The 13,795-nt window shown below is 42.7% G+C and overlaps 1 protein-coding gene across 1 annotated transcript in view; it reads left to right on the forward strand.

The window, feature by feature from the left end:
* Window positions 1-12,556, forward strand: part of LOC139539319 (phosphatidylinositol phosphatase PTPRQ-like) — a 64,240-nt gene extending 51,684 nt beyond the window's left edge. Inside the window, 21 exon segments of the mRNA XM_071342145.1 lie at window positions 24-241; window positions 378-540; window positions 1,495-1,613; window positions 1,696-1,882; window positions 2,004-2,245; window positions 2,409-2,478; window positions 2,648-2,806; window positions 2,926-3,244; window positions 3,358-3,431; window positions 5,076-5,175; window positions 6,563-6,691; window positions 7,068-7,112; window positions 7,378-7,404; window positions 7,634-7,715; window positions 7,799-7,889; window positions 8,042-8,118; window positions 8,273-8,407; window positions 8,507-8,632; window positions 9,629-9,910; window positions 10,075-10,198; window positions 11,896-12,556. Of these exon segments, the coding sequence (XP_071198246.1) occupies window positions 24-241; window positions 378-540; window positions 1,495-1,613; window positions 1,696-1,882; window positions 2,004-2,245; window positions 2,409-2,478; window positions 2,648-2,806; window positions 2,926-3,244; window positions 3,358-3,431; window positions 5,076-5,175; window positions 6,563-6,691; window positions 7,068-7,112; window positions 7,378-7,404; window positions 7,634-7,715; window positions 7,799-7,889; window positions 8,042-8,118; window positions 8,273-8,407; window positions 8,507-8,632; window positions 9,629-9,910; window positions 10,075-10,198; window positions 11,896-11,933 (2,807 nt within the window). The 3' untranslated portion in view covers window positions 11,934-12,556.
* Window positions 12,557-13,795: the final 1,239 nt, after the last annotated feature.

The following is a 13,795-nucleotide window of genomic DNA, read 5'->3' on the forward strand; positions in this document are numbered from 1 at the left end:
CCCACTCTTATATCCTCCTGCAGTTCCTGGTGTCCCTCGATTCCTGAGTGTATCAGAGACCACGTCCACCAGCGTGACGCTCCAATGGGCTGCTCCCCTCTCTGCTCTGGGCATGCTCACTGAGTACCGCATCACCGTGCAGCTGCTGTCACCTGACTGCCTGTCCAACACACCCCTTTCTGAAGCCACACACCTCCCAGAGCCGAGCCCTTCCCTGGCTCCAGGCTGTGTGGATCAGGAGGTAATTTTACCTGGATATCTGAATGTAAATGTTGTTAAGCCACTGTGTCGTACATCTGTCTACATGTATATCTGCAGAATACATTTCCTAACATTGAACTCAACATCATATTCATGTTCATGATCTTCCTGGCCAGGTGTTGGTGTCAGTGAATGGTTCTGATGGTGGTGAGGGCAACAGGAGCATCACTCTCCAGTCTCTGGCCAAGTACCGCCTCTACCGCTTCAGAATCACAGCTCTTACTAATGCTGGGCCAGGAGAACACACACCCTGGAGATACACACACACACTGGCTGGGAGTAAGTACACACACCCACGCACGCACGCACACACACACAGTCACATCCAAAAGGATTGGAACCCTTGACAAAGATGAGCAAAAAAGACTGTGCTATATTGTATGCTCCAAAAAATTAGGAAAATTGATTATTTTATACTAATACAATGTACTAATACAATGGTGAATGTGCATAAAGATTACATAATTCAGATATGACATAATTGTTTTAGACTACAGTGTGCGACATGGTTCAATGAGACAATAAATCAGCACAATCTACATTGGTTTTTTTTCTCTAATTGCCGGCGTCTTGGAGCTAGAATTAGGATAATGAATATTGTGCTAATGACGATACAAAAAAAGATTCAATGTTGAGACCAGTTGAGCCCTGTATAGCACCACAATACACATCAAAATACAATAAACACATTAAAACACACATTATTATACACAACAATACACGAAAAGCAAAACATAATCAGTAGGGGAGCGGGTCGAGAGTTTCAAGTTCCTTGGTGTCCACATCACCAACAAACTATCATGGTCCAAACATACCAAGACAGTCGTGAAGAGGCCACAACAAAACCTTTTCATCCTCAGGAGTCAGTTAAGAACAAATTCTTATTTACAATGATGGCCTAGGAATAGTGGGTTAACTGCCTTGTTCAGGGGTAGAACAACAGATTTCTTCCTTGTCAGCTCAGGGATTCGATCTTGCAACCATTTGGTTACTGGCCCAACGCTCTAACCACTAGGCTACCTGCCGCCCACATTTATTCTACAATGTAGAAAATAGTCAAAATAAAGAAAAACCCTTGAATGAGTAGTTGTGTTCAAACTTTTGACTGGTACTGTATATATATTTTTTAAATTAGCATACAATATAGCTTATACAGTCTTATTTTATCATCTTTATCAAGGGTGGCAATAATTCTGGCAGTATGTGTATATTTATACCTGTCTCTCCCCTCAGACCCTGATGCCCCTCCCAGCAACCTCTCAATGACCATGTCCTCCAACGGCCTCCGTATCGAATGGCAACTCCCAGATGTGATTACCGGCCCCACTTCCTACCTCATAGACGTAATCTCTGTGAGTACACATGCACACACACACTCAAAGAATAATGAGAAAAAAGGAGTTTCTTACATCTGTATGTTGTGTTGTTGTTCAGCTGGATAGCGAGGGGTTAAACCAGTCTGTAGTGCGCGGCCCAGAGGAGCTGAGGACCGTAGTTGTGTCGAACCTGACTGCGTTCACTCGCTACTCTGTGACCGTGACCGCCTTCACTGGACGACTGGAGAACGCACGGCGGGACGGACAAGCCACTGAGCCCACTGTCATCAGAACAATGGAGGAGGGTGAGGAACCCACACATACAGCAATACAGTAGCTACTTTATTCAACTGCTAGAAGGTAGTTAAGCACTCTCTCTCTCCTCCTCCTCATCCTCCCTCCATCCCTCTCCCCTGCTCCCTCTAGAGCCCAGGGATCCTCCTAAGAACGTGACCCTCCAGGTAATTCCAGAGGAAGTGACCCGTGTGTTTGTGACCTTTGCCCCCCCGGAGGAGCCTAATGGGAACATCAGTTCCTATACGGTGCTGGTCTACCGCCAGGGCCAGCTAGAGATGACCATCAACCGCCTCACCGTGGTCCAAAACGAGAACCGCACCCTGACCGCAGTCATCGACGGGCTGAAGGGAGGCTACAACTATAGTATACGGGTGAGGATCTCACACACACAGGCACAACTACACAAACACATGGTTCACAACTATAATATACGGGTGAGGAACACACAGTGTCATAGAACAATTGTGCTTTCTGAAAAAGTATTCTCACCATTTGAAACACTCCGGCCAACTCTCTCTCTTCTCTCACACACAGATTGCAGCGGTAAACGGAGCAGGTTTAAGCCCCCCCAGCTCAGAGGTTCAGATCACTACAGGGATCAAAGGTACAGTGCTACATAAACACTACATAACCCATTCATAATCCCTACATAACCCCTTTATAACCCCAACAGCCTTAGAAACTTAGTCATAGGGGGTGTCATATTGTGAATATATGTGTATGCACTACGAACACTTCATGATACAGAAATGTGTGTGTGTGTGTGTGGGTAGCTCCTGCCAAGCCCACCCAGAGACCCCAGGTGGTGCTGGACCGAGGAGGAGTTGCCATGGTAACCTCCAGGAGCATTATTGTTCGCATGCCAGCCTGTTTCTACAGCAATGACAACGGACCAATCAGCAGCATCCAGGTCATCATGTCCGAATCTGGGGGTACGACATCACACACACATAAACACACATCTATCACACAGAAAATATATCTTGAACTAAAATATGTAGGAGCCACTGCTATAGGTCTAGTCTGACATCTGTCTGTCTCTCTGTCTCAGTGATGGACAGCATGAACCTGACCAACTGGAAGACAGCATTTCTCTCTCGTTCCGCCCCCTACCTAACAGACAATGGCTTCCCCAACCCACTCTGCGTGAGGGACCGTATGAGCAGGGACACAGAAACCAGCAGACTCACTTTCTCACGCATTAGACACAGCATTGTGAGGGACAGGGTTCTGGAACATAGAGACTCAGGGGGGGAGCGCATAGACCACCAGGATGATCATTATGTCATCGGAGAGAAGGACAACTGTCTGACTGAAGAGTACAGTAACACACTCTGTAACGGACCCCTCAAACCAAACACTGTCTACGTGTGAGTATACACAACACAAACATGTAAACACATACACGTGCACATAGATATAAACACATACACACACATACGTACAAAGTTTAATACAGTGCATGTCTTTGTCTGTGTGGCAGGTTTAAGTTCCGAGCCACCAACATCCGGGGCCAGTACACAGACTCTGACTACTCTGAGCATATCAGAACAGCAGGTAAGCACTCCTCTTCTCTCCACAAACATCTTTCCTCTCCGATGATTAAAACGGATTAAACAACACCACTCTCACTCCTTCATTTGAATTTTTTACATTTTAGTCATTTAACAGAGGCTCTTATCCAGAGCAACTTACTGTTAGTGCATTTATCTTAAGATAGCTAGGTGGGACAACCACATGTCTCAGTAAGTACATTTCTCCTAAATAAAGTAGCTATCAGCAAACTCAGAGCTAGTAAGTTTCAAGTTAATGTCACATGCACAAGTACATGAAACGCATTTCTTGCTCTAAACCCAACAATGCAGGAATCAATAGTAATGCAATACTAAAAGTATCATAAGGTAGAACAAAAACACACAAGAAAAAAGAAGAAGAAGAAGAAGAAGAACAGAGAAAATGTGAAACTATATACAGGGTCAGTTTCAATATCATATTATTTTCAATGTGCAGAGATACTGGACTAATGGAGGTAGATGTGTATAGTCAGTGCTTGACTTCGACTGAAATAGGTTCCTGTCGTGCAGAAAATCTCCCCCCTGCCAGAATCCCCCCCTCTTCTAATTTCCTTAATTTTGTGGCTAGAGTCAAATACTTGCTGTGACACACATCAGAGTCAAATACTTTCTATAGAACAAACGTCTCGTCAGGATAGGCAACCGAAATTAATAATTAATGTATGTGTGTTATATTAAACATAGAGGGAGTAAAATGTTGGCAAGCAATAAACATTTCAGAACAACTATGGCTGAATTATTATCCTTACACTTTGAAACATACTAGTCGAATAAGACATGGGAGAGATGACGAATTTTGGCAAAGAGATTTATTTATAGACTAATACAAAATCAGTAGCGGATTTAGTTACGGGCGACATGGCCAGCCGCCCAGGGCTGCATCTTGCGGGGGGCGGCACCGGGCGCCATGCAAGCTAGACCGCCAAATACACCGAAACAAATAGCCAAACCGAAAACTGCAGACAAAAATGCTTTCTTCTACTATGTCAGTGAAATGTAGGCTAAACTGACAACGGAGTGAAGAGCAGAAGTCTCAACTAGCAAACAAGTCGCAGCAATGAAGAACGCGAAGAGGGGGAGAATTCTGGCATGGGGTGATTTTCGGTACAACACCTGTTCTCATTTTGGGTGCCGGTACTGTTTATATTTAGGTGCAGGAGCTCCACGATACTTTTGAGCTAATATACTATAAGAGGAACAGGAGCTCAAGCAGAGTAAATGATGATTGTATGTGAGTGTGTGGACGTGTGTGTGCTGTAGAGTTAGTATAAATGTTTGTGCATGACATGCGTGTGTTGGAGTGTCAGTGTGCGTGAGTGTGTAGAGTCCTGTGAGTATGCATATACACAGTGCAAAAAAAAAAATAAAAAAAATGCAAGGGTCAACTCACATAGTCCGTGTAGCCATTATGTTAGCTATGTCTTGTGGCTTGGGAATAGAAGCTCTTCAGGCATCATCTTTACGACTGTGCGTGGTTGAGTGGACCATTTTAAGTCCATAGTGATTTGGACACCGAAGAACTTGAAGCTCTCGACCCGCTCCATTGCAGCCCGTCAATGTAAGTGCAAGTGTTAGTTCACGAAAGGCTTCTTTTTTTCTCTTCCCCTCAACCCCTCCTGTCTGTCAGTGGATGGGTTGTTGACCAGAGATGAACAGATCATTCTGGGAGTTCTCCTCTCCTTCTTCCTGGCCCTGCTGCTCATCCTCATCATCTACGCTTCTGTCAGGTAAACTGGTTACAGCTGATGCCTCTAGTTATGTCGTTTTTTATTTTTCTATATATATATATATTTTTTTTTTTTAACGTTTTAAAATTATTATTAACAAATATCAACAAACAAAAGAGGAATAGTCACATGCAAACAAGCATACGTACAAACGATTTACATTGACAGGAATCCTAAACAAACAAATCATATTCATTAATAATACAAGTTTTAATTGCCTTTTTGTTTTTCATTTTAGTTAAAGTAGTGCCATATTGTTTCAATTAATTTATAAAGTGAAAAAAGTTAGGTTTTGAATTAGAACATTTGCATTTGTGAATATGAAATTTACCTAGTATTATTAGCAGTTGAATTAAATATACTACATCTTTACATCTTTATATGTCAGAATTTCTGAAATAAATCATTATATCAACACCGTTAAAAAGTACAACCGATCCTATTTTTTTGTAACAAAATCTGTATGTCAATAGCAAAAATTCTACTATAAATACAGGCAAAAAACAAATGCAAAATGGTCTCCTTCTCCATTCCACAGAAATCACATTTATAGTCAATATTCAGCTTGAATCTTTTCAAAACATGTTACACAGGATAAATTCTATGTAACATTTTAAATGAAACTCCCTTTACCTTGTTACTGATACAATATTTGTTAGCAATTTTCCATGCTTTCCCCCATTGTATATCACCATAGATATTTGACCAAAGGAATCTTGCTGAGGGAATTGTAGTATCACAAACAATATTCCTAATCTGTTTATTACTACATTTATCTTTGATGTTAATTTGCCAAAGAATATATTTTAATGTAAATCTATGTTACTTACATCAACCACAGAGGAATTTAAAAGAGATACAACCCCCCTTGGAATCGCATCAAAAACAATTGCATATTCTTTCGGAGTTATTGGAATTTTAAATGTATCAAGAAATTCAAGAAAGTAGATATCCATCCTCATTCAGTAACTGACCAACCAAAATAATTTTATTCTCAAACCAGTTACGGAAGAAAAGAGACTTACTTTTAAATCGTATATCTTATATGTTGTTCCATATAAAGTATCTGTGAGGGGGGAAATTGTGTTTATACGCTAACATCCCAGCTAAAATTGCCTGCTTATGGAATTTGGCCAACTTTACTGGGATTTTATCAACATCAAAATTACATTGAAGCAAACATTCTAAACCACCAACAGAGTCAAATAAATACTTAGGGAAGACATTCCAAATACTGTTCTGGTTCTTAACATACTTCAGAATCCAATTTATTTTAAAAGTATTATTTAGAGTATTGAAATCTAAAACCTCAAGTTTTCTAGTCAAAACCCAGCCAGCCATAGTCAGTTGTGTCAGAGTGATTGACATGTTCCTCATCCAACGACAGGATCCGTCAGCGTCAGAAGGAGGGCGGAACCTACTCTCCCCGGGAGGCGGAGATTATAGAGACCAAGTTTAAACTGGATCAACTGATTGCTGTGGCTGACCTGGAGCTGAAGGAAGAGAAACTACACAGGTCAGTGTGTGTATGCCTGTGTGTGTCTTTTTCTCACACATACACACTCCCTCTCTCTCATTCACACACAACTTCACAAAGGTTTACCCACTGTAACATTATGCTCACTCTGCCTCTACTACTCTACCTGCATGCCTACAGAATGTGCATGGCTGCTGCTAACACACACACACACACATACTACAGTACACACATAAACACACACACCACCACACACAGGCTGTCTGTGCTCTCCACTCTCACTCTAACCCAGGGTTTTCCAAACTTGGTCCCTGGGACCCCAAGGGGCACCGTTTTGGGTTTTGCCCCAGCTGACTCAAATGATCAACTAATCATCAAGCTTTGCTCCAACTCCTCTCTCAAACTCTCTCTCCAGGTATTCCTCCTTCTTCTTTAGACGGAAGGAGATATTTGTCATCCAGTAAGTTGTAATGGGCAGTGTGTGTAGCCCTTCAAGTGTGTAGCACTCAGTGTGTGTAGCCCTTGTTATATAACACTCTATGTGTGTGTTGCTGTGTTGCATTGCTACAGTTGGCAGTGTGTATTGTTGTCTCTCATGGCTTTAGTCTACTGAAGTGCTGTTCAGTGTGCCAGTCTGTCTGTAACTGTACAGTAATGGAAAGTAAAGTCTGCTGTACTCCCAGTGTACTGGTGTGACTCATATTGTTCTGTCAACTCTGTTTCAGACTTCTCAGCTACAGAAAGTCTCTCAAGTAAGTCACCTAATGAGTGTGTATGTTGTTCTATGTGTACATTATGTGAGTTTGTTGGGCAATAATAGTTGGATTTGGATTGCTGCCCTGTGAAGGATTTATCTTACCCCCACCTTCTGTTTGTATGATCTGTTTTTTCATATATGGTTTATGCATTCATGTGTGAGCTGTGCCAAGATTTTCCTCTTGTAGGACAAAAAACGTGATTCTGATTATCTCTGTCTCTCAGGCCGGTCAATAAGAAGTCTTTCCTGCAGCATGTAGAAGACCTGTGTGCCAACGAGAACACCAAGTTCCAGGAAGAGTTTGCAGTATGTAACTCTAACCTCTGACCCCTGTGAAAACCTGTGTGTGTGTGTATGTAGATTGACAGCGTTAACCCTGTCTTCTCCAGGAGTTGCCCAAACTGCTGCAGGATCTGGCTACTTCAGACGCTGACCTTCCCTGGAACAGATCCAAGAACCGCTTCACTAACATCAAACCCTGTATGTACACACACACACACACACACACACACACACACACACACACACACACACACACACACACACACACACACACACACACACACACACACACACACACACACACACACACACACACACACACACAGCCTAACACATTCTCTCCTCTACAGACAACAACAACCGTGTGAAGCTCTTGTCTGAACCTGGCATGCCTGGATCTGACTACATCAACGCTAGCTTCATCTCAGTGAGTCACACGCACACACACAGAGAGAAAAGAGAACACTCATGCTTTCAGAAAAGCTCACATTTCTAAACACCCCAACGTTTGTGTTTACTACAAAACTGGAGACCTGTGACCTACTCTGTTCTGACTATAACATTCTTCCTCTCCCCCTTAGGGTTACCTGTGTCCTAGTGAGTTCATAGCGACCCAGGGTCCTCTCCCCGGCACTGTGGCTGACTTCTGGAGGATGATCTGGGAGACTCGCACACGAACCATCGCTATGCTCACACAGTGCTATGAGAAAGGAAGGGTAAGGACTGGACCAAGGTTTTAGTAGTGTCAGGGTCGTATGTCTGTTTAGATCCGGTCACCAATTTTGTGTGTGTGTGCTGTGTGTGGGTGTGTTTAGATCCGGTGTCACCAGTACTGGCCAGAGGACAATAAGCCGGTGACAGTGTTTGGGGACATCATCATCACCAAGCTGACAGAGGACGTTTATCCTGACTGGACCGTCAGAGCTCTCAAAGTGGAGCGGGTAACACACACACACACACACATACATACAGTGCATTCGGAAAGTATTCCACAAACCCTTGACTTTTTTTCACCTTTTGTTAAGTTACAGCCTTCTTCTAAAATTGATTAAATTGTTTATTTCCCTCATCAATCTACACACAATACCCCATAATGACAAAGCAAAGAGAGATTTTTAGAATTTAGATAAGATATATATTTTTTTTATAAATTAGCAAAAATGTCAACTGTTTTGGCTTTGTCATTATGCGGTATTGTGTGTAGATTGATGAGGGGAAAAAAACAAGTTTATCCATTTTAGAATAAGGCTGTAATGTAACAAAATTTGGAAAAAGTCAAGGGGTCTGAATACTCATCGGGACATGGACTCTACAAGGTGTCAAAAGCGTTCCAGAGGGATGCTGGCCCATGTTGACCCATGTTGACTCCAATGCCCACAGTTGTGTCAAGTTCGCTGGATGTTCTTTGGGTTCTGGACCATTGTTGGTTGATACACTCAGGAAACTATTGAGCGTGAAAAATCTAGCAGCACTGCAGTTCTTGACACAATCAAACCGGTGCACCTGGCACCTGCTGCCATACTTCGTTCAAAGGCACTTCAATATTTTGTCTTGCCGATACAGCCTCTGAATAGCACACATACACAATCCATGTCTCAATTGTCTCAAGGCTTAAAAATCCTACTTTCAATTGTCTCCTCCCCTTCAACTACACTGAAATGGATTTAACAAGTTACATCATTAAGGGAACATAGCTTTCACCTGGATTCACCCGGTCAGTCTGTCATGGAAAGAGCAGGTGTTCCTAATGTTTTGTACAATCAGTGTATGTTTGAGTACCTCAGAGTAAACAAGTTCAGAGTTATCCTCTTGACAATAAAATCATTATTCTCTCTCTCCTTCTCTAACTCCCTCGCTCTCTCTCCCTCTGTCACTCCTTCTCTCCCTTTGTCACTCCTTCTCCCCCCCTCTCTCTGTCTCTCCCTTTCTCCCCCTAGCATGGGGACTACATGGTGGTTCACCACTTCAACTACACCTCTTGGCCAGAGCATGGTGTACCAGATTCCAGCACCACACTCATACAGTTTGTTAGAGCCATCAGAGCCAACAGGCATGAGAACACCACTATAGTGGTGCACTGCAGTGCTGGCGTGGGCAGGACAGGAGTGTTTATAACGCTGGATCACCTGATCCAACACGTCAGTGATCATGACTTTGTGGACATCTACGGTCTGGTGGCTGAACTACGCAGTGAGAGGATGTGTATGGTGCAGAACCTGGTGAGAAATATGCATTTATACAACATGTATCATAATATAATGAAATATTCTTACTGTGATATGGATATGATACTTCATAGTATGATCTAGTTTCACCATGTTTTCCTGGTGCATTCAAACCGGCCAGACAGAATCTTAGAGAGTCTGTTCATGCATGTCCCCAGGCCCAGTATATGTTCCTACACCAGAGTACTCTGGATCTGCTGAACAGTAAAGGAAACAGCCAGTCCATCTGGTTCATCAACTACTCTGCTCTGGAGAAGATGGACTCACTGGAAGCTATGGAGGGTGAGCACACACATATACAAGAACACACACTAGCATACACATACAGTGAGGGAAAAAAGTATTTGATCCCCTGCTGATTTTGTACGTTTGCCCACTGAGAAAGAAATTATCAGTCTATAATTTTAATGGTAGGTTTATTTGAACAGTGAGAGACAGAATAACAACAAAAATATCCAGAAAAATGCATGTCAAAAATGTTATTAATTGATTTGCATTTTAATGAGGGAAATAAGTATTTGACCCCTTCTCAATCAAAAAGATTTCTGGCTCCCAGGTGTCTTTCATACAGGTAACGAACGGAGACTAGGAGCACACTCTTTAAGGGAGTGCTCCTAATCTCAGTTTCTTACCTGTATAAAAGATACCTGTCCACAGAAGCAATCAATCAATCAGATTCCAAACTCTCCACCATGGCCAAGACCAAAGAGCTCTCCAAGGATGTCAGGGACAAGATTGTAGACCTACACAAGGCTGGAATGGGCTACAAGACCATCGCCAAGCAGCTTGGTGAGAAGGTGACAACAGTTTCTGTGATTATTCGCAAATGGAAGAAACACAAAAGAACTGTCAATCTCCCTCAGCCTGGGGCTCCATGCAAGATCTCACCTCGTGGAGTTGCAATGATCATGAGAACGGTGAGGAATCAGCCCAGAACTACACAGGAGGATCTTGTCAATGATCTCAAGGCAGCTGGGACCATAGTCATCAAGAAAACAATTGGTAACACACTATGCCGTGAAGGACTGAAATCCTGCAGCGCCCGCAAGGTCCCCCTGCTCAAGAAAGCACATATACATGCCCGTCTGAAGTTTGCCAATGAACATCTGAATGATTCAGAGGACAACTGGGTGAACGTGTTGTGGTCAGATGAGACCAAAATGGAGTTCTTTGGCATCAACCCAACTTGCCGTGTTTGGAGGAGGAGGAATGCTGCCTATGACCCCAAGAAACCATCCCCACCGTCAAACATGGAGGTGGAAACATTATGCTTTGGGGGTGTTTTTCTGCTAAAGGGACAGGACAACTTCACCGCATCAAAGGGACGATGGACGGGGCCATGTACCGTCAAATCTTGGGTGAAAACCTCCTTCCCTCAGCCAGGGTATTGAAAATGGGTCGTGGATGGGTATTCCAGCATGACAATGACCCAAAACACACGGCCAAGGCAACAAAGGAGTGGCTCAAGAAGAAGCACATTAAGGTCCTGGAGTGGCCTAGCCAGTCTCCAGACCTTAATCCCATAGAAAATCTGTGGAGGGAGCTGAAGGTTCGAGTTGCCAAACGTCAGCCTCGAAACCTTAATGACTTGAAGAAGATCTGCAAAGAGGAGTGGGACAAAATCCCTCCTGAGATGTGTGCAAACCTGGTGGCCAACTACAAGAAACGTCTGACCTCTGTGATTGCCAACAAGGGTTTTGCCACCAAGTACTAAGTCATGTTTTGCAGAGGGGTCAAATACTTATTTCCCTCATTAAAATGCAAATCAATTCATAACATTTTTGACATGCGTTTTTCTGGATTTTTTTGTTGATATTCTGTCTCTCACTGTTCAAATAAACCTACCATTAAAATTATAGACTGATCATTTCTTTGTCAGTGGGCAAACGTACAAAATCAGCAGGGGATCAAATACTTTTTTCCCTCACTGTACGTCATAAACGCACATTTCACATATCTACTTTTTTGTGCTCTTGCAGGTGATGTTGAGCTGGAATGGGAGGAGACTACGATGTAAAGGCTGAGAACTTATCAGTCAACTTCACACCTATCCCTGGGTCATGGGGCCAAATCCTGGACACACTGACTGTTTGTCAGATGGATTGCTCCACCAGAGATAGAGAAAGAGGAGGGAGAGATGATAGAAAGAGAGAGAATTGTGTAGTCCAAACAGAGTAATGTTTCCTCCAGCTTCTTTGGGAACACAAGTTGCCTTTTTTCTGGCAGGAGGGTCAAAACAACACAACAGAAACGTAGTTGTTTACCTGGCCTGAATCATCACACCATTAGTCCTCGTGGAGTCCTGCATCTTTTGTATAAGTCCACAGGCAGAAAAGAGAGGGATATATATCACACATGGAAGTTTACAGGTATCTTGCAATAGTCATTCCACTGTGTATTTCATTGGATTCTTGTATCATGTTTTTGTATATTAAGTTTTTCAGCCAAATAGTGTTGTCACTGTGTTCATATGTTTGCTTCGCTGTGTTACTACGTTCATATCACGTGTTGCTATGTTTGTCATTGTAATTGGGGGGTTTGAGGTATAATGTATTTGTGGGGTGTTCTTGTGTATTTGATGTATTTTGTTCCACATCTGTGTTTTGGACCAGAAGTAAAATCAACTCCACTACTCACCTACTCTGTCTGTGTGTCTCAGTGAGCTGTTTAGTTTATAAAAATGACACCCCAAAAAGAGTGAAGCAAGAAATACACTGAGAATCTCACTGCCGATAGACTGCTGATACTGTAGGTACTTATCACAGTGGGAGGCCGTTCCTTCTCTTGCTAGAACAAAAGCGGTACCTGCCGCGTGCCGACCCGGTAGCGACAAACCTACGCAATGCTTGTCAGTGGCCAACAGCTTGACTTGGAGCCAATCAGAAAGCACTTGGAGCCAACAACAAAAAAGCAAAATCTGGGGGCCTTCTACAAATATAGAATTGTGACCATAAGCGATACGCATGGATATGCATTGCCAAACAACGCTATTGCCACCTTCTGGTTTGGAGTATTTTAACAAGGCTGAGTGGCTGACGACTTCCAAAGTCTTTGCTGTGTGAACACAAAAGAGATTGACTGCCGACACTGTTCAGAGGTGCTAAGTCATGTCGGCAGGCAAACCTTTCACACACACAAACAGACAGACAGGACCCAGGGCTCAAGGCAGAGTACAAACTACTTTATTATGTAATTCTCTTCAAACAGAAACCTTTAGAAATATTCCATTAGTAAACACTGTAATTGTTATAAACATGATATCTTAGTAAATACTTAATGTGACGGTGCACAGGTGCTCTCTTCAACAGTGTAAGACATCTCCAAGATGGATGCAGGACAGGCGAGCCAGACTCAGGGTTAGGGTGATATGTTAGGGCTTTAGAACATGCTAAAATGTCTACTATGACTCCTGCTTGTTTTCCACTAAACCATCTAGCTAATGCTAACGCTAGTGTGATCATAGCTACAGTATAGCCCTTTACACAGAGCTCTAATTATGATAATGTGTCATCATCTCTGTGTGTGTCTCTCGTGGTAACAGTGGGGTGCTGTTGCCCCCATAATCTGAAAAACAAATAGATTTCCACCTCTCTGTACAAATACACACATCGGCAGTCCGTCCATTCCTTTTACATTTTATATATATATATATATACCACCTATATACTGTGCACATATCCAGTATTCCGATATACTCTAATAATATGGTGCAACACAAAGAAGATCAGCCTCAGTGGGTCACCACGTGTCACAGCCCTCAGAGAGAGGGGAAGGGAAGGAAGAGATGTAACAACACTCTATAATAATAATAATGAAACATATTCAATATTCTGATAAACATACTTAATAAGTAATTTTGTGGTTTAACGCTCTGTGTGT

This window comes from Salvelinus alpinus, chromosome 15, assembly GCF_045679555.1.
Source record: "Salvelinus alpinus chromosome 15, SLU_Salpinus.1, whole genome shotgun sequence".
NCBI classification, from domain to species: domain Eukaryota; kingdom Metazoa; phylum Chordata; class Actinopteri; order Salmoniformes; family Salmonidae; genus Salvelinus; species Salvelinus alpinus.